Here is a 17,054-nt window from a genome sequence, read left to right as displayed (position 1 = left end):
AAGTCACTGGCCAGGTGGAGGAGATGTAAGGGAAGGGATCAAAGGAAAGGTTTTCCTGCTCTACCCCTGGGGAAAGGGCGGGTCTGCACCTGCAGCAGCACTTATAGACAGCCTGACAGACCCACTTCACAGACGGACATACTGAGAGTGCTGTTAGTTCTCCTGGAGAAGATTTCCCTCTATATTAGGAGAGGGGCCCAAGCCAGTAACAACCCAGAAACAGACATTTCCTGCGAAGGGGCTCCTCCCAAAGACCCAGTCAGCTAGCAGGAAATCTGACTAGAAGCCCCACCCAGACTGAGCCTGGCATTGTACTCCGAGAAGGGAAACCAGTCACAACCTGGGACTTGGGCCGGGTAGGCAGGGTCCACGTGTCCAGAGCAGGGCACTGTCAGTCTCAGGAGAAAGGCACACGCCCAAGCCCCTAAGGGCAAAAAGGGACTGGACCTTTTGCTCACTTTGGGAAACAAGCCTGCACACACAGACTCGGTGAGTCTGATCCAGGGAGAGGGAATCGGAAGCCCCCAACCCTCTGGATTCTCCGGGGCTCTACTTGGAGCCTTCGCTGCACACAGGAATCGTGATCAAAGAAGGAGAATCCAGAAGGGACCTCGATAGTCCAACTACTCCCGAGACCCTGGGACCTGTGCTCCTCCACGGGTTCCCTAGTCAGGAGGAACGTATGCGTCACAGCGCCCGGGACATCAGCCTCCTTCCTTTCACCTACTGCGCGGTCACTCGGGGGCTGCCTTGCGCCCACCCCCTGCAGCTGCTCGCTCCTTCTGGGATTCCTCGGTCGTGAGACCCTGGATAGAGAGTGGGGACCAAGAGGGGCCCGGAACTTCTTACCAGTAAGCCCAGGCGGCAGTGGCAGACGGCGGAGCAGGACCGAGAGAGGCGCGCATCCAGGGTTATAAGCACAGGGCCTGGGGGGGCAGGAACCTGGGACACGTGGGGACAGGCGCTAGAAAGGCCCCTCCCTCGGGCCCGGCCCCCACTCCGAACCTCTCAGGGCTCGAGGCCACCTGCGGGTGGGCGTGTCCCGCCGATCTCTTCTGCTGGCCCCGCCCTCTTCCCGCTGCGCCAGCCCAACCTCCCGGGGGCGCAAGGGCGTGGGCTCTTGCAATTTAGGTCCCCTGATCCTGGCCCGTTGCTGGCGCCTGGGAGGGCGGTAGAGGTTGGAATCCGCGTGATCAAGGCTGATCGCTGCCGTCTTGCAAGAACCCTTGAAAGGCGCTACAAAGCGGGAGTGAAGATGCAAATTGCTTGGGCTCAGAGGCTGTGTACCCACGCCACTTAAAGACTGAAGCATCTGCCCTCAAAGGCCCTTGCTTTACCTAATGCAAGCCCACAAGCCAGAGCCAAGGGTTCACAAGAAAAAACGCAAACGAGTTGGCCAAGGACGGCTGGGGATGCCATCTTAAAGTCCTGGCTGTCTCTCCTCGGCCTGGCACCTGCCCAGATCGCCCTGGGCTCCCAGTAAATAGTGAATCAAAGCCTGGCTGTCTGCTGACCCATCAGAAGATGGGGAAGGTTGAGGTTCACAGAGGTGAAGCTGCTCGCTTGTAAAGTGAACCCAGGGGGTTGTGGCCCACATAAACCACAAGGCTGGCCGGGCCAGAGGCTTCCCAGCTTGGCCTGAGCCCTGCAGCACACAGGACAGCCCCTACTCCAGTGAACCTCAACACCTAGGATTACGGCCAAGGTCATATCCCACAGAGAGGCCTAGATTCGAAGCCTCACCCAGCTTGCCTTACTGCCTAGCTCTTAGACTCTGGGTGCCCTCTGGGGTGCAGCCGAGCCTCTTACTCTATCTCCTGGGTTTTTTCAAGGTCAGAAAGAGCAGCTGTTGGGGCTTCTAGGAGGGAGAAGGTGCCAGACACATTTACAAACTCTAGCTGCAGGATTCTTTTGAGCTCCTGGCCCTGGCATCCAAGACCATGATGGTTAGAAACTCCAGAGAGCCAGGTGGAGACGATGTCCAGGGACAGCCTGAGGCATCTCTCTGCTATGTGACTCTAGGACAGCTGACCTTTGGGCATCACCGGACCAGCTCTGGGCCTTCCTCATAGACAGGAGACTAGTGAGTTCAATAAAAGAACATGCCAGCAGCTTTTGAGCCACTTGGAGGCCATTTGTCAACGCTTGCTGACTCAGCTACTTAGGGCTGGCCCAGAGGGCAGGGCATGTGTGTATGTGTGTGTGTGTACGTACTTACATATATATATGTATATATGTATGTATGTATATGTATGTATGTATGTATGTATGTATATATATGTATGTATGTATACACATACACACACATTTACAAGTTTCCTTCTTACCTTTATGAAATATACCACTTTTATCCACTTTCTCCAGGCAGGAGCTGCAGCACAGAGAGAGGGCACATCTTTCCCAAGGCCACACAGCATGCCCAGGGCACAGCAGAAATTGAGCCCAAAAGCCTTTACTCTAACTCAGGTTTGAGCTGAACTGGTTCAGGCAGGAATCACAAGTAGCAGGGACCTTGAACCCCTACTACAGAAATGACTCCATTCCAGGGGACTGACACATAGGCAGGGGGGATATGAGGAGCCCCAGGAGGTGGAGGTGAAGAGCAAGGGCCCAGCTGGCTCCTGGAGGGGCAAGCCAGAGCCAGCCCTGTTCTCTGCATTCCTCCACCTTAGAGGTGGACAGAGCCCTGCCCATCCTCACTCTGCAAAGCACGTCTGGAATTTGGGTGGAAATGAGTCACCATGACCTTTGACCTTCACCTTTCTCCCTTCCCACGACAAGGTCAGGGTTCCTTAAGGATCTAGGTTAGCGATTTTAAAAAAGCAAAACAAAACAAAACAACTTTATTATATATCCCTAGCTAGCCTAGAAGAACTATGTAGACCAGGCTGGCCTTGAACTCTTGGCTTCTGAGAATCCTCACCTCCCCCACACTGTCCTCTTTGTTTTACCTAGACCACAGGACTTTTCTTGCTCCGATTTCTATTCTCATTTCCCTGCATCGCTAGGTTGTTCCCCGGCCCTTCCTCTATCCAGATGCCAGACAGAGGCTTCCAGGGAGTACAAACCAGAGCCAGTCACACGCACCCTTCTTAAAGGTCTCTGATGGGCCAGCAAGATGGCTCAGCAGGTGAAGGCTCTTGTCACCGAGGCCAATGCCCTGACTCTGACCCTGGAACCCACATAGGGAAAGAAGAGGCCCGTCCCACTTCTTTAAGTTGTCCTTTGACAACCACAAGGGCACCAGGGATGCAAGTGAACCCTTAAGGCACAAATAAAAAAAGAGGGAGAGGGGGAGGTTTTGCTGACTCATCACTGCCCCTTAGGACTGTTCTAAAGGTTTGTGTAACTGTGTGTCTCTTTCTTGCGCCTGTGTTCTGTCATGTTGGTTTATTTATCAGTTGTCACACTGGTTCTACACTGTCTTTTTTTTTTTTTTTTCCAGACAGGGTTTCTCTGTGTATCCCTGGCTGTCCTGGAACTCACTCTGTAGACCAGGCTGGCCTCAAACTCAGAAATTCGCCTGCCTCTGCCTCTCAAGTGCTGGGATTAAAGGGGTGCGCCACCATCACCTGGCTGGTTCTACACTGTCTTGATTCTTGTAACTTTACAGTGAGTTTTGAAATTTAGGAAATGACCGTTTGGCTAGCTCACGTCCTTGGCATTTCCATAAAATAACAGAAACAGCGTGTCAGTGTCTGTAAAAAGCCTGCTGGAGCTGGGGCTGGGGCTGGGGCTGGGGCTCAGTTAGGATAGAGCTTGCCCAGCATGCACAAAGCCCCCAGCTCCATCTCTAGCACCATGTGACCAGCTCAGTGCCACTCCTGTAATCCCAGCACTTGAGGGGTAGAGGCAGGAGCATCAGGTTCAAGGGCAACCTTGGTTACATTATAGGTTTGAGGCCAGCCTGGGCTACATGAGAACCTGCTCCCTACCTGCTGTGCTGTGTGTGTGGTCCTGACAATCAAATCCAGGGCTAACCCTCTCCTCTCTGCAAATCTATATACATAAACCTAGGTATCATTTTAGGAGAGCAGACAAGACTGCGTTTTCCAGCCCATGAATATGGTATGTTTCTATATCTCTTTGTAACTTCTTAATTTTTCTTAACACAAAAAAAACCCCTAAAAATATTTTTTAAATGTTAATTGCTACAATGTAAGCAATAAGAAAGGTATGAAATGTGTTGGTTCAGTCTGTGGGAGTCGACACCCTGACGCGGCCTTCACTATGGGGGAGTTCCAGTTTAAACTAGAGATGTGTCCAGGAAACCACTACATATATATATATATACACTCTTTTGGAGGGATGGGGTTGAGATGGGGGTCTATTGAATAGTTCTGGACTATCCTTGTATCTCCACAGAGTCCAGGCTGGACTCAGGTTTGCTCGGTTCTCTTGCCTTTGCCTCTGAGCATTGGAGTTACAGCCTGCATCACAGCTACACTTCATCAGTGTATTGTTCATTTGCCGGTGCTGGGGATTGAACTCATGACTTTGTGCATCCTGAGCAAGTGCATCTCCACCTGAGCTACAACTCAGGCCTTGAAGTAGACATACTCTTGAGAGTCAAGAAGCTGCCCCGTGTTGAACATGGACTCCTGGGCAATGATATTTTAAACATATGGACTAAGATGGGTTTGGTGGCATAGGTCTGTGCTCCCCATTTCTTGGGAAACAGAGACTAGATAAAATTGAGTTTGAGCGCAGACAGAGCAACACTGTGAAACCCCATTTCAAAAGACAAAGAAATGCTGTCTTGATAGCAAGACCTCAAAATGAACGAGATGGGTTTCATACAGTACCTTCAGCTACAGGCCTGAGGACATAGCTCGGGCACAGTGATCAACCAGCCTCCATGGAGCCCTGGGTTCAGTCCCCAGCATCACATCAACCATGCGTGGTTCCTCATACTTGTAATCTTGGTACTTGGGAGGTGGTCATCCTAAGTTATATAGTGAATTTGGGGCTAGCCTGGGACTTAATGAGATCATATCACACACAAACACATGCACACACACACACACACTCATTCACATGTGTATGTGTCTGTGAATATATATATATATATATATATATATATATATATATATATATATACTTGTGAGTACTGCTGCAGAGTCCAGAAGAGAGTGTCGTGTGCCCTCCTCTCTTACTGATAGTCTTCCTTTATTACTGAGAGTGGTTCCTCTCTCACTGGGAGTGGTCCTCTATCTCTGAGAGTGCTCCTGTCTCACTGGGAGTCCTCCTCTATCACTGGGAGTGCTCCTCTATCACCCCCTAGCTCTGTCTTGGAGCTGGGGTTACAGGCAGCTCTCGGCTGGTCATGTGGGTGCTGGCACCCAAGCCGATCCTCAGGACTATGCAATGTAGTGGGTGCAGAGCCATGGTTCCAGCCTCCTGAATGGATGGCATGATTTCTTAAAACGACTTTGACTGTCCCCACCTTTCCTCAGATCACAGTGAGATAGATGCCAGTGCCCTCCTCTTGGCCATTATCTGTTGAGCTTCTACGCATGGACATCCTTGCTGTGTTAGCATGTGACAGAGGCCTGATGGCTCCAGTAGGATGATTGCAAGAACATGGTATTCCGGCCCCTTTTCCTGGCCTCTCTGTTGTGTCTTCACTTCTATACCACCATTGTTACCTCTCCTCCTCTGCCTCACCCCTCCCTTCTGTGCTCACTGCCCCCCAAAGCATGTATGGCACCCAGGTGGTCTCTTGAGGTACAGGCTCAGGCTGTTGTGGTCACTGAAGGGCCTCCGTGTATGTGATCTCGGAGACCCCCCAAACCTGTGGACTACACACATGAAGCTCATAAGCGTGGAGAGGCCTCTTGTCTCCTGTCCTCCACCACCCAAGGGCTCTGGAGCAGTTGTGGACAGAGGGGCTGGGAGTTTATTTAAGGACCTTGTTCTGTAGCTTTTTTGTTTGTTTTGCTTTGTTTTTTCAAGACAGGGTTTCTCTGTGTAGCCCTGGCTGTCCTGGAACTCACTCTATAGACCAGGCTGGCCTCGAACTCAGAAATTCACCTGCCTCTGCCTCCCAAGTGCTGGGATTAAAGGCATGTGCCACCACTGCTGGGTTGTCCCGTAGCTTTTTATGTTTGGCACCAGAAGCCACTGTGCCACTGCCCAGGTTTGGGCAGAATGGCCAGAACAGAGAATGACCTCCAGGCCAGACCTCAGCTCTCCCTTCCCACCCAGAGGGACACAGAGTCCGGTTGTTGACTTCTTGGAAAAGCTGCATCAGGGAGTTTAATGAGTGACCTGCCAGGCGGAGCTGTTTTTCACCATGGATGGTGGGAAGAGCCTCAGAGGTCAGGTGCCCCAGGGGCTGGGTGGCTAGATGGGGCTGTGACCAATGGCAGCTGGAGGTGATAGGCAGCTGTGGAAAACACCTCTTGTGGGGCTGGGTCCAGATGCAGCGCCAGCAGAGACACCTCTGGAGACTTCTCCTTTGTGAGCCAACAGCTCCTGTGGGTGACCTGGGACAGACTTGGTCCCCACTAACCAGCCAACGATGCTGTGATGTTTCTTTGCTCACTAGCCTGTTTTACAGCCTCAGAGGGACCAGAGGAGAGAAAGCAGGGAGGGGCCCCGGGGAAGAACACACCTACTGGCTTCCTCAAGCCCTTCCTCTCCATCTAACTGACTTCCTCTCCTCAGTGCTGACTGACCGCAGCTCAGAGCCTCCTGAGACTGCTCAGAGGCCACGTGGGCTTAGACAGAGCGCTTGCCTCTTAGCCTCCACTCCTGCGTCTATGTAATGGGGAGTCTCTGGGAGGGTAAACATACTCGAGTTCACGAAGGAATAGCTGAGATGCACCAGACAGTAGCTTTACAACCCAGAGGACTCTGGAAGCATGGGCAGACTGCAGCAGAGAGAGGAGAGCTGGACCCAGCTTGCAAGAACAACCCCTGCTGGTCCTCAGCGCCAGGGCAAGGCCCTGTCCTCTTCAGGGCTACAAAGTTCATAAAAAGTTAACAGCCTAGCAGAAACAGCCCAGGCTCTGATCCCTGACCCCTGAGTTTTCAGCAGGAGCACTCATCCCAAGATTCTCATGGGTGGGCCTAAGATAAATGAGGTATGGTGGGCCTGGGACACCCCTGTCTCCATATGCCTTATCCCCCAGCCTCCCTCCCCCAGCCTGGAGTTCCAATCAGCGTGATTTAAAGCAGAAGTGGGGTTTTTATTTTATTTTCTTACAGCTTCCATGTTGTAAGTGGTTGAAAGAAGACAATTTTGGGCTGGAGAGATGGCTCAGTGGTTAAGAGTACTGACTGCTCTTCCAAAGGTCCTGAGTTCAATTCCCGGCAGATGGTGGCTCACAACCCTCTGTAATGGGATCCAATACCCTGTTCTGGTGCGTCTGAAGACAGCTACAGTGTACTCATATAAATAAAATAAATCTTAGAAGAAGAAGAAGAAGAAGAAGAAGAAGAAGAAGAAGAAGAAGAAGAAGAAGAAAGAGGAGGAGGAGGAGGAAAAAGAGGAGGAGGAGGAGGAGGAGGAGGAGGAAGAGGAGGAGGAAGAGGAGGAGGAGGAGATTTCAATGTGAAAATAACCTGAAATGTAAGTATCAGGAAGAGCCCTTCCCCTACCCTGAGGTGGGCAGGCAGGGACCTGATTGGAGAGGGCTCTGCCACTGAGCTAGCTCAGCCCCTGCTAGTGACGTTTCAGTGGAGCAATGCACACGCACAGATGCCTGTTGCCTCTAGCTGCCTTTGCACTCCAAAAGCACAGGGAGTGAGTTGCATCAGAAACGAGATGTCCTGAAAAGCCAAAAAATATTTACTCTTTTGTCCTTTACGGAGAAGGGTGCAAAAGCCTGGCTTCACCTAAATCTGTTTTGAAAGTAGAAGGCTAAAGGAGACATGGAGTTTGGGGTCATCCTGGGCTATATGAGACCCGATTTCAGCAAGCAAACACCCAACAAAACAAATAAACAAAAAGCAGAAAGAAAGTTGATGTGTCCTGGGGACACCTATTTCCTGCCCCTCCCCATCTTTATTCCCATGCATTTGCCTTGCATGTGGATGTGCGTGTTTGTATGTGTGTAAACATGGGCATTCCCTAGGGACACTACCCACTTTTTAAGATTCTCCTTCTTCTTCCTCTTCCTCCTCCTCCTCTTCGTAGTAGTAGTAGTAGTAGTAGTAGTAGTAGTAGTAGTAGTAGTAGTAGTAGTAGTATCTGTGTGTGTGTGTTGTTGTTGTTTGGTGTTTGGGTGTCACGGCGCCTGTGCACAGTTCAGGGGACATCTCTTGGGGGTGGGTTCTCTCCTCCTACTCTGGGATCTAGAGACCAAAGGCAGGTTATCATCAGGCTTGGATAGCAAGTACTTTTCTTATCTTTGAAACAGAGCCTCTCCCTGGCCTTAGGGTCCACCTGCCTCTGCCTCCTCAGCGCAGGGGTTACAAGAGGGCCCCCCATGCCAGTACCTGTGTTCCAGGAATCAGACTAGCACTTGCAAGGCAAGCACATTTACCAGTGCTACCAAGTCCTCTGCTGGTCCCCATAAACGTACCACAGACACAAAACCATGGAGTCCTTTTATATTAACATTTCTAAAGGTCTTCCCACCCCCCTTTTTTTTAGTAAGCTAATTCATTCATCCACTGGCCAGAGATAAAGTGAGCCCTACTTAAGTGTTAGAAGAACTGTAAAACCAACCTGGGGTTCAAGGGTTCATGTTCTAGTGACAAGATTCACGAACAACCAAGAAATAGAGTCACTGGTGTGCCTGCCAGTTAGACAAGGGTCTGAGGGGGAAAAAGTCAAAAGGGCAGCAGGCGCTAGGAAGCGGAGTTCTTGGTGTTATCGGTTTGAGGCAGGGCCTCTTGTAGTCCTGACTAATGTGGACTTCACTATCAGCTAGGATGACCTTAAACTCTGGATTTTCCTGCCTCTACTTCCCTAGTACTGAGATTAAGGGTGTGTGCCACCATCCCTGGCAATCTTTTTTTTTTTTTAAGATTTATTTATTATATATAAGTACACCATTGCTCTCTTCTGACACACCAGAAGAAGGCATCAGATCTCATTACAGATGGTTGTGAACTACCATGTGGTTGCTGGGATTTGAACTCAGGACCTCTGGAAGAACAGTCAGTGCTCTTACCTGCTGAGTCATCTCTCCAGCCCCCATCCCTGGCAATCTTAAATTGTTCTTGAGAATTAATATACAGTGTTTTGAGTACCACACATCGGTGTCTATGAAGAACATGTAATTCTCGTCAATTCTCCCGCAGCACTACGGGGGAGGAAGAAGGTCCTGCTTTACTGCTGTTTTACAGCAAGTATCCTAACCTGGAACAGAAAGAAGCCTTATGATTCCTAAGGACCTTATGATTCCTGGACCCAGCAGCTGGGATCACAGCAGCGCTGGTTACATCCCTCCCAGGCCCTTCTTCAGTAAGATAAATAACTCAACAAAGGTTAAGTCAGTAAAAAAAAAGTTTTTATATTATACACGTTCCATGTGGTCAGGGCAGTGCCAGTCGCTGCCACCCCTACTGGGTCTGTCCTGGACCCCTGAGACTTTGCCCAGCTCCCTCCTGAGATTTGAGGAAGGACAACTCAGGCCTGCTCCATCGGCTTTGCCACCAAAGGGTCAGCGGTCCCTGCCCTGGGGTCAAGGCCCTGCGCACAGCAGTGTTTACCAAAGATCTCTCTGACGCACGGGGGCGGGAGAAGAGGATGTTCTCTGTCACTGTAGGTGTCATGGGCAAGGGCCACCCTGATCCTCTCTGTGAGGTCAGAGTGGATCTGCAGCTCTGGCCTCACTAGCTTCAGTACGGGTAGGGCGACACTGCAATTAGCAGGACGTAGACGCTCTGGTGGCGGGGTGCCGCTGCGCGCACGGTCAGACGGTAGAGCCCGGCACGCGTGAGCGCTCTGCGGGTGTAGACCACACCTTGTCCAGCGCGCAGCTGACGGAGAGCGAAGGGGCTGCGTGGGTCTGGCTCCAGCACGGTGAGCTCGGTGCGGTTGGCAGGGATGCCAGCCTCGGAGAAGGCGGCCAGGCGGGCCACGTCGTGATGGGCACGCACACCGAGGGGCAGCGGCAGCAGGCGGTACTGCAGTGTGGACGGGCCGCTGGCGCTGCAGTCCTGCGAGCAGCGACGGAAGCAGGTCCTGAGGGTGACACAGACAAGGCCATCCAATGCACCCCAGTTTCATCTCCATGCTCCTCAAATACCTTGCCTTCATATGCCACTGTTAGTCCATTTCGGAGATCAGCAAACTGAGGCCCAGAGAAGCCAGATAGAGGTTTTCCTCCCCTTTAGCATGTCTTCTCACCCCCACTTTTTTTCCTTTCGTTGCCCAAAACCCAGGGCAACTCAGTAAACACACAGCATGATAAAACTCAGTCGCTTAGGTCCACTCAGAGGTGCCCAGAAGTGAGGAGCCTGGGGGCTAAGACACCTGTCTGGACTCCCAGTGGCAGTAGAGGTTCAAAGACACTTGTTCAGCTTGTAGGAGTCTCCTCCACTGCCTGCCTCATTCCCTTTAGTAGGGTCTAGAACAGACACGCTCCAGAAGCCTTCCCGAGGTCCTGAGGTCTTGGTGCCTCTTAATGAGCCCTGAAGTTTGTGAGATTTCCCTAATTTCTATGTTTGGGGGTACTTTCTGTCTGAGGTTATGTTTGTATAAAGGGGAGTGCATTATCTGCCCCAGAGAACACACACCATGTAGTGGCATGGAGCCAAGCTCTTCCCTGCCCGGGATACAGGTTTGCTGGGTGTGCCAGCATGTGGCTCTGGCCCAGGATGTCTGGCAGGGCAGTATCCCCTGGCCTCGAGGTGCCTTCCTGGAGGTGGGGGTCCAGGCATGGGCAAGATGGAGAAAAAGCCCTGTACTCATGTGTCTGCCCCTTGTACCTCTGCCAGCTGGGCCCCCCCTTACCCAGGGTGGGAGCCCTGCCGGTAGGTGGTAGGACAGGGCGTGTCTACACACTGGAAGCTGCCTCGGGTGTTGAAGCACATCTGACCAGGCCCACACTCGATGTCATCTTCCTCACACTCGTTGATGTCTGGGCGGCAGGGTGCGGTAGGAGATGGGAAGATACAACAGAGGAGAGGGAGGCCAGGGGAGGCCGTGTGAGAGAGACCAGCTTTCTGAGGCAGAGCCCGAGGAGAGACCCTCCCCAACAACTCTCCACCTCCCAGGGGCATGTCTTTGGAGGGCATGGCTTGTAGGCACTTCCTATTATGGGTGAGGTTCAGCCTGAGGAGAATAGCCCAGGGATACATAGCATGGCTTGTGTGTCCCTAATCCTGGGAGGGGTGTGAATTGGCCCTGGCTGGCTCACCCTGGCAGTTCTTCCCGCTGGGAAGGAGGCGGTAGCCAGAGGGGCAGAGGCAATAGTAGCTACCCTCTGTGTTTTGGCAGGCATGCTGACACAGGCTCCTCACACGGCACTCATCAAGGTCTGGTCCAGGTGGGGACAGAGGGCAGAGAGACGCTGAGTCAGATGGCCTGGTGGCCATGTGCTCTGAGACCGGTCAGGGAAGCTCCCTGCTCCGGGCAGCCCCTCCCCTGCCTGGCTCATCTGGGCCTGCTGCAGGAGGACTCTCTGGGCTGGTGAAGAGTGGGAGTCTCACCCAGTCTCCATCAGAGACCCTCCCCTCTGTACAGCCAGCCCAGCTTCCACAGGATCCGTGGACTACAGGCCTGCACCCTCTGCTCCCAACAGTCCCTCTTTAAAGCTTGGTCTCTAACTGGAACATTCTTTCACTCCCCCAAACCTCCCTCCTTCAAGAGGAGTGTTTCTCAAAGTGGGTTTTACATCAGGCATCTTTTTAGGAGGGCCTCCTAAAAACACCCCAAAGACAAGTGGTTTGAACATCACCCCAGTCTCCCTCTTGGGATCCCCTTTGTCTATTATAGCCACAGTGCTGCCTCTCTCTCACTTGCAGAGTTTCCCCTGCCTCCATACCACCTTGCCTGTGAGTACTGAGTTTCTGAGCTTGCCCAGATCCATGTCCAGCCTAGGAGCCCGGGACAACAGTGTGTATCCCTAGGGCCCACCTTACCTGTACAAACACCATCCTGCCTTATGAAGCCAGGTGGGCACCAGGCCCGTCCCACACTACTCAGGGCTCCAGAACCAGGCCGGAGGGAGACCCAGGCATGGTAGGAACCATTGGGCCTGGGTATCCGAGACCGCAGCCATGGCACAAATGGGCTCCGGTGACTGACAATGGTAATGTTTTGACCGTTCCGTTCCAAGGGAGTACAGGTCCTGCCATCCCGTAGGAGGGTCTGGCCTGGTGGACACAAGCATCGATAGCTGCCCTGGAGGTTCTGGCATTGGTAGATGCAGGGTGTGGGCAGCTGTAGGCACTCATTGATGTCTGTAGAGGGGGACCAGATAGGGTGTGAGGATGGTACAGTGCTCTGTGGCCTGCAGGTTCTCCAGCTGCCCCTTGGGGATTTTTCTTTTTACTTTGAGACAGAGCCTTGCTTGGAATGTTCCTTGGAGTGTGCCTGCCTCCTGAATACTGAAATGAGAGCTATGTACCTCTGTGCCTGGCTCAGCTACCTCTCCCTGTCATCTTCCCAGAATTCAATGCCTTATACACTACACAGGGTTTCCCTTCAAGTTGGCCTCATGAGGATCCTGGTACCAGCACAATCCCTGACCCTAGGTCTGCAGTCAGGGGCACTTCCCAGCTCTGGGCACCATCCCAGGCTGTAGAGTTCCAGTCCTTGGTGACAGTCATCCATTCTCTATGAGATATTGCCTTGGTCTTCACCTCCCTCTCTCTGGTGTTCACAGAAGTGTCCCTATGCAGGATCTGGTGAGTGAGTGCCCTTAGCTACTGCTCCTCAGACTCACCAGACCATAAGCACTCCCTGTCCTGAGGCAGAGCTGAGTGAGACCAAGGACCCAGAGGGGGTTCTAGCTGTCCCCTTACCTAGGCAAGGCAGCCTGTGACCTTGTTGGTGGTACCCTCTGGGACAACCACAGTGGTGGCCACCTGGAGTGTTCTCACAGAGTTGATTGTAGTGACACTCATCCAGCTGTTCCAAACATTCATCCACATCTGGGGAGGCAGAGGTGTGACCACGGGCATGGTCACAGAAGTGGTTCAGCCCAGAGGCCTCCTCCAAGGATGGAACCCCCCCCCCCACAGTAAGCAAGGCCTTGTCTCTTTTTCTAAACATGGCTGCACAAGGCTGCACGCTGGCACCTTGCATCCTCCATCTCTGAGAACCACACAAGGTTAGAAGGCAACAGGGGCAAGACTCCAGAGAAAAGAAGGGGCTTAGAATGTGGGTTCCAGCGGAGCTGACACATTCTAGGCCCTGGGTAGGCAAACACTCCTTTTACACAAATTCCTCATGTGTAAGAAGAGCTATTGGTGTGGTGTTGAGGGGGTCAGATTTGTGCAGGGTTTAAGGACCTGGAATATAGGAAGAGATGAAGGAAGGAATGAAGGTAGGAATGTAGGAAGGAAGAGAGGGAGGGAGGGAGGAAGGGAGGAAAGGAAAAAGAAAGAGGTGGGAGAAAGGAGAGGGAGGAGGGAGGAGGGAGGAGGGAGGAAGGAGGAGGAGGTAAAAAGGAATAAAGCAGGGAGGGAAGAGGAAAAGGGAGGGGGAAAGAATCTCTTAAGATCCAGAAAGCTCCAGAAACTTAAAGACTCACAAATCTCTCCCTCAGGGCTACATAAACAGTAACGTTTGCCAGGAGGGAGGAGACCCTTCAGGCTACTGGGGAGGACCGCTGACATTCTGTCACTGTGGCCTTGCAAGCTCACCCTCACCTTGACTCCATAAGCAGCCCATCATCTCACTGGTTCACTATGCTAGACTCTATGGTGTTTCCTTAGTCAGTTGCTGGTCTCTGATCCAGGATGAATATATGTACAGGTCTGCCCAGGAAAACACCACACTACATAGATGGACCCAGTGCATAAAACCATACAGTGCCTAAAGGTCTCCCATCAAGGGACAACAGCACTTGGATGTCAATACAAAGGCCAGTTGCCACTGATGCCCAGTGGCTGCCTAGAACTGTGTTGAGAAGGACCCAGAGGCTGGCTCTAGCCTGGACCATGATATGGCATCCCAGCTGTCTCCAACTTGTTTCCCTGACGTCAGCAAACACAAGTGGGCAGAGGTTGAAAGGAAAAAATAGGACCAGTTCTGGGCTTTTGCCAAGAGAGTCCTAGATGCCCTGAATCCCAGTGACACTCTCTGGTCTCTTGGGAGTTTGACCGGCCCCGCCTGGTGCCCTAGTCACCTTCACAGCTGCTTCCATCCGCAGTTACCCGGAAGCCAGGCCTACAGGAAGGGAGGCAGTTATAGGATCCGAGCAGGTTCACACAGCGCTGCCCCTGCTGGCAGAGGTGGGTGTCGCCCGCACACTCATCCACATCTGGGGGCGGAGGGGGTAGGCAATGTGAATGTTTGCCTTCTCACAGCCATCATTAAACCCCAGCCCAGCCCACTCACAGCCTAGAAGGCCCTCATATGTAAGGTTGTAGACCATCTCTCCTTGGATTCTACCTAGAAAGCCAGGGGGACTTGGATTTTGTTTTTATTTTTGTTCTGTTTTTGTTTTGTTTTGTTTTTTTCTAGATAGGGTTTCTCTGTGTAGCCTTGGGATCCTCTGTAGACCAGGCTGGCCTTGAACTCAGAAATCTGCCTGCCTCTGCCTCCCAAGTGCTGGGATTAAAGGCATGCGCACCACCACCCAGCCACCAAGGGGACTTGGAAGGGCCAGGCCCCACTGTTGGGAGTGACAGGCAAAGACACAGGTTAGAATCAGGGTGAGACCTATCATTCAGCCATAGATCAGAAAATCAGGAGAATAGGGCTACCGAGCCTTAAAACTGCTGTGGGGAGATCTTACAGGCTTGAGGAACACACAGGGACCACATGCTTGTCTCTGAGGGTCCACATTACCCCAACACCTATCTTTCAGAAAATGACACCTCTGTAGGCATGCGCTTCCTTTGGAATCTGGGCCCTGAGGAGCCGACTGCACATTGGGCCAGAATCCCGCTGCACTTCCCCGGGGCTGCTCACCTCTACAATTCCTGTGGTCCCAAGCCAGGGAGAAGCCAGTGGGGCAGGAGCAGGAGAAGTGGCCAGGAGCATTACGGCAGGTATGGGAGCAGGGGCTGGGACCCTCTGAGCATTCATCTTTGTCTGGGTGGGAGACATGAGACTCTGTTCACAGGCTCTCCTGCCAGCTGGCTGGGGTGGGCTGCACATCCCAGAAGGAGAGGTCAACTTTGTTCCTACCAGGGCCGGGGAAGAACTCACCCACACAAAATGCTGCCTGGGTGTCCAGCTCAAAGCCCTTGGGACAGCCAACTTCATTTTCTTCTGTAATGCAAAGGGGGAGACCCTGAAGGAGCCAGTTCCCCGGGGCATCTTGGGCTTGTTCTTTAGGCTGGTCCAGGCAGTGGGCCCTGGCTGGGAGCTTAGCCCCAGCTTTGAACCAGACATGTGACAGTGAGACAGCCAGTTGGCTCCCGGCCCAGGCTTGTTGGAGGTGGTAGTTGTGGGGACATGCCTGGTCTTGTAGATGTGCCCGAGGGGGGCGGGGAGGGCTCTTAGGGGCAGAGAGCCAGGCAAACTCAAGAGAGACCGCTAGAGAGAAGTAGACTGTTTGAGATCACATATGCAAAACTGTGCTCAGGAGAGCCCAGCAGCCATGAACGGAGGGTTGTGATAGCCGTCAACAACCAGCAAGAAAGGGAGATGGGACTGCCTCGGCAATTGTAGGGACAGTCACCCTTAGCAAGGTGGCCACTGGGGGCCAGTTAGGGCTGTAGAGGCAGAGCCTGTACTGCTAGCCTGGAGACTGCAGCTGGGAACCATTGGATTCCCACCAGGTCCGGAGCTAGAGAGCAGCGCATATAGGCTCTGAGTCAGGGTGTGCCTTGCCTTATAGCCTTGCTCCTTCCAGCATTCCCCTCAAGATCTTAAGCAGTGAAAAGATACTTTTAAAGCATTCCTCGGCTGTGACCACACGGTGTGCTCAGGTGGGTCACCAGAGGTTGCACCCATGGGGCCCTTGGTGCAGGCACCTTGGGAGATGAGAGGAGGTGTGGTTAAGACCTGGAGTGTGGACTACATCTCCTGCCCAGGAAAAGGCTTCAGAGGTCTGGGCAGGAGTAGCCTGAGGAGCTGAACTGGCCCTGCTAGAGAGGGCGGGACCAGGCTGGAATGGGCGGGGCCAGAGAAGATAAGCTGCTGCCCTATGCATGCCCCTCTCCCTAGCCTATGCTTGGTGTGAATGGCCATTTGAATTTGGGACTTTGGCAGTCTTAACTGGCAGGGTGGAAGTAGGACAGCGGGGCCTCACCTGCTTGCAGGGCTGTGGTAAGCTGGAAGTTCAGGGCCTCTGACTCAGGGTCAAAGGCTGAGCTGATAGAGGAGGCCCGAAGATGCTGTACCAGCTGGGGCTGGAGGCCCCGGGTCTCATCATACTGGATGCTGTGGTTGCAGCGCAAGGAGGCTGGGAGGCTGTCATGGAGGAAGCGCTGTGTGGAGCCCACGAATAGCTGGCCAGGTCCAGTCTGAACATAGCGCTCCTGGAAGTCCTGGAGGAAGGGGAGGGTTCCACTTTAGAGAAGCCAGGAAGGAGCTGGGGTGCTATGTGGAGAAGACTGGGCAAGCTTCCTTTGTCTCTTCTGCCCAACAGCTGGCAGTCAGGGAAAGCACCACGTCTGTGATGTTCTTGTTTATGGAGTGAGAGAAATGCTTGCTTCTGAGTGGCAGCTCCCACTTGAGACCCATCACAACTGGCTTCTGGAGTATAAGGAAAGTGGGCCTGTCTGCTCAGGGTGGGTGGATGGAGCAGCCCAGAGCTAGTACCTGTATGTGCAGAGCTCCATCAGCCAGGCTCTCTGGGATCATGCCATTGATTTTCATGTCCACGAGCAGGAGTCCATCGGGATCCAGGCCCCGAGCCACCTGGGTCATTGTGAGCAGCTCCCCTGCAAGCCATCCCCACCCAGCCTGGAGTCAGCGCAGGGGCAGTCTGGCCTCTCTCAGGCCCTTCCCCCAGCCGTCTGCAAGAAGGCCA

The 17,054-nt window shown here is 53.0% G+C and overlaps 2 protein-coding genes and 2 long non-coding RNA genes across 4 annotated transcripts in view; 2 read left to right on the top strand and 2 right to left on the bottom strand.

Annotated features, from left to right (window-relative positions):
• Ass1 (argininosuccinate synthase 1) overlaps nt 1-922 on the bottom strand; it is a 48,984-nt gene extending 48,062 nt beyond the window's left edge. The window contains exon 1 of the mRNA XM_031369743.1: nt 850-922. The gene's annotated coding sequence lies outside the window, so the exon portion shown is untranslated. The remainder of the gene's footprint in view (nt 1-849) is intronic.
• The window catches only part of LOC116089971, a 16,069-nt gene extending 6,614 nt beyond the window's left edge, over nt 1-9,455 (top strand). The window contains exon 4 of the long non-coding RNA XR_004118511.1: nt 9,256-9,455. This is a non-coding gene — a long non-coding RNA (uncharacterized LOC116089971). The remainder of the gene's footprint in view (nt 1-9,255) is intronic.
• The window catches only part of Hmcn2 (hemicentin 2), a 151,066-nt gene continuing 143,458 nt past the window's right edge, over nt 9,447-17,054 (bottom strand). The window contains exons 89-98 of the mRNA XM_031369744.1: nt 16,844-16,965; nt 16,332-16,569; nt 15,284-15,346; nt 15,044-15,166; nt 14,256-14,390; nt 12,928-13,056; nt 12,043-12,363; nt 11,319-11,438; nt 10,913-11,039; nt 9,447-10,141 (exon numbers count right to left, since the gene is read on the bottom strand). Of these exons, the coding sequence (XP_031225604.1) occupies nt 9,796-10,141; nt 10,913-11,039; nt 11,319-11,438; nt 12,043-12,363; nt 12,928-13,056; nt 14,256-14,390; nt 15,044-15,166; nt 15,284-15,346; nt 16,332-16,569; nt 16,844-16,965 (1,724 nt within the window). The 3' untranslated portion in view covers nt 9,447-9,795. The remainder of the gene's footprint in view (nt 10,142-10,912; nt 11,040-11,318; nt 11,439-12,042; nt 12,364-12,927; nt 13,057-14,255; nt 14,391-15,043; nt 15,167-15,283; nt 15,347-16,331; nt 16,570-16,843; nt 16,966-17,054) is intronic.
• On the top strand, nt 9,815-15,117 carry LOC116089972. Its single transcript, XR_004118512.1, has 3 exons — nt 9,815-9,979; nt 14,280-14,361; nt 14,940-15,117. It is a non-coding gene; the product is annotated as an uncharacterized LOC116089972 (long non-coding RNA).

This window comes from Mastomys coucha, unplaced genomic scaffold (assembly GCF_008632895.1).
Source record: "Mastomys coucha isolate ucsf_1 unplaced genomic scaffold, UCSF_Mcou_1 pScaffold15, whole genome shotgun sequence".
NCBI classification, from domain to species: Eukaryota; Metazoa; Chordata; class Mammalia; order Rodentia; family Muridae; genus Mastomys; species Mastomys coucha.
Note: the sequence above shows the minus strand (reverse complement) of the source record. Positions and strands in the feature narration are given on the sequence as shown.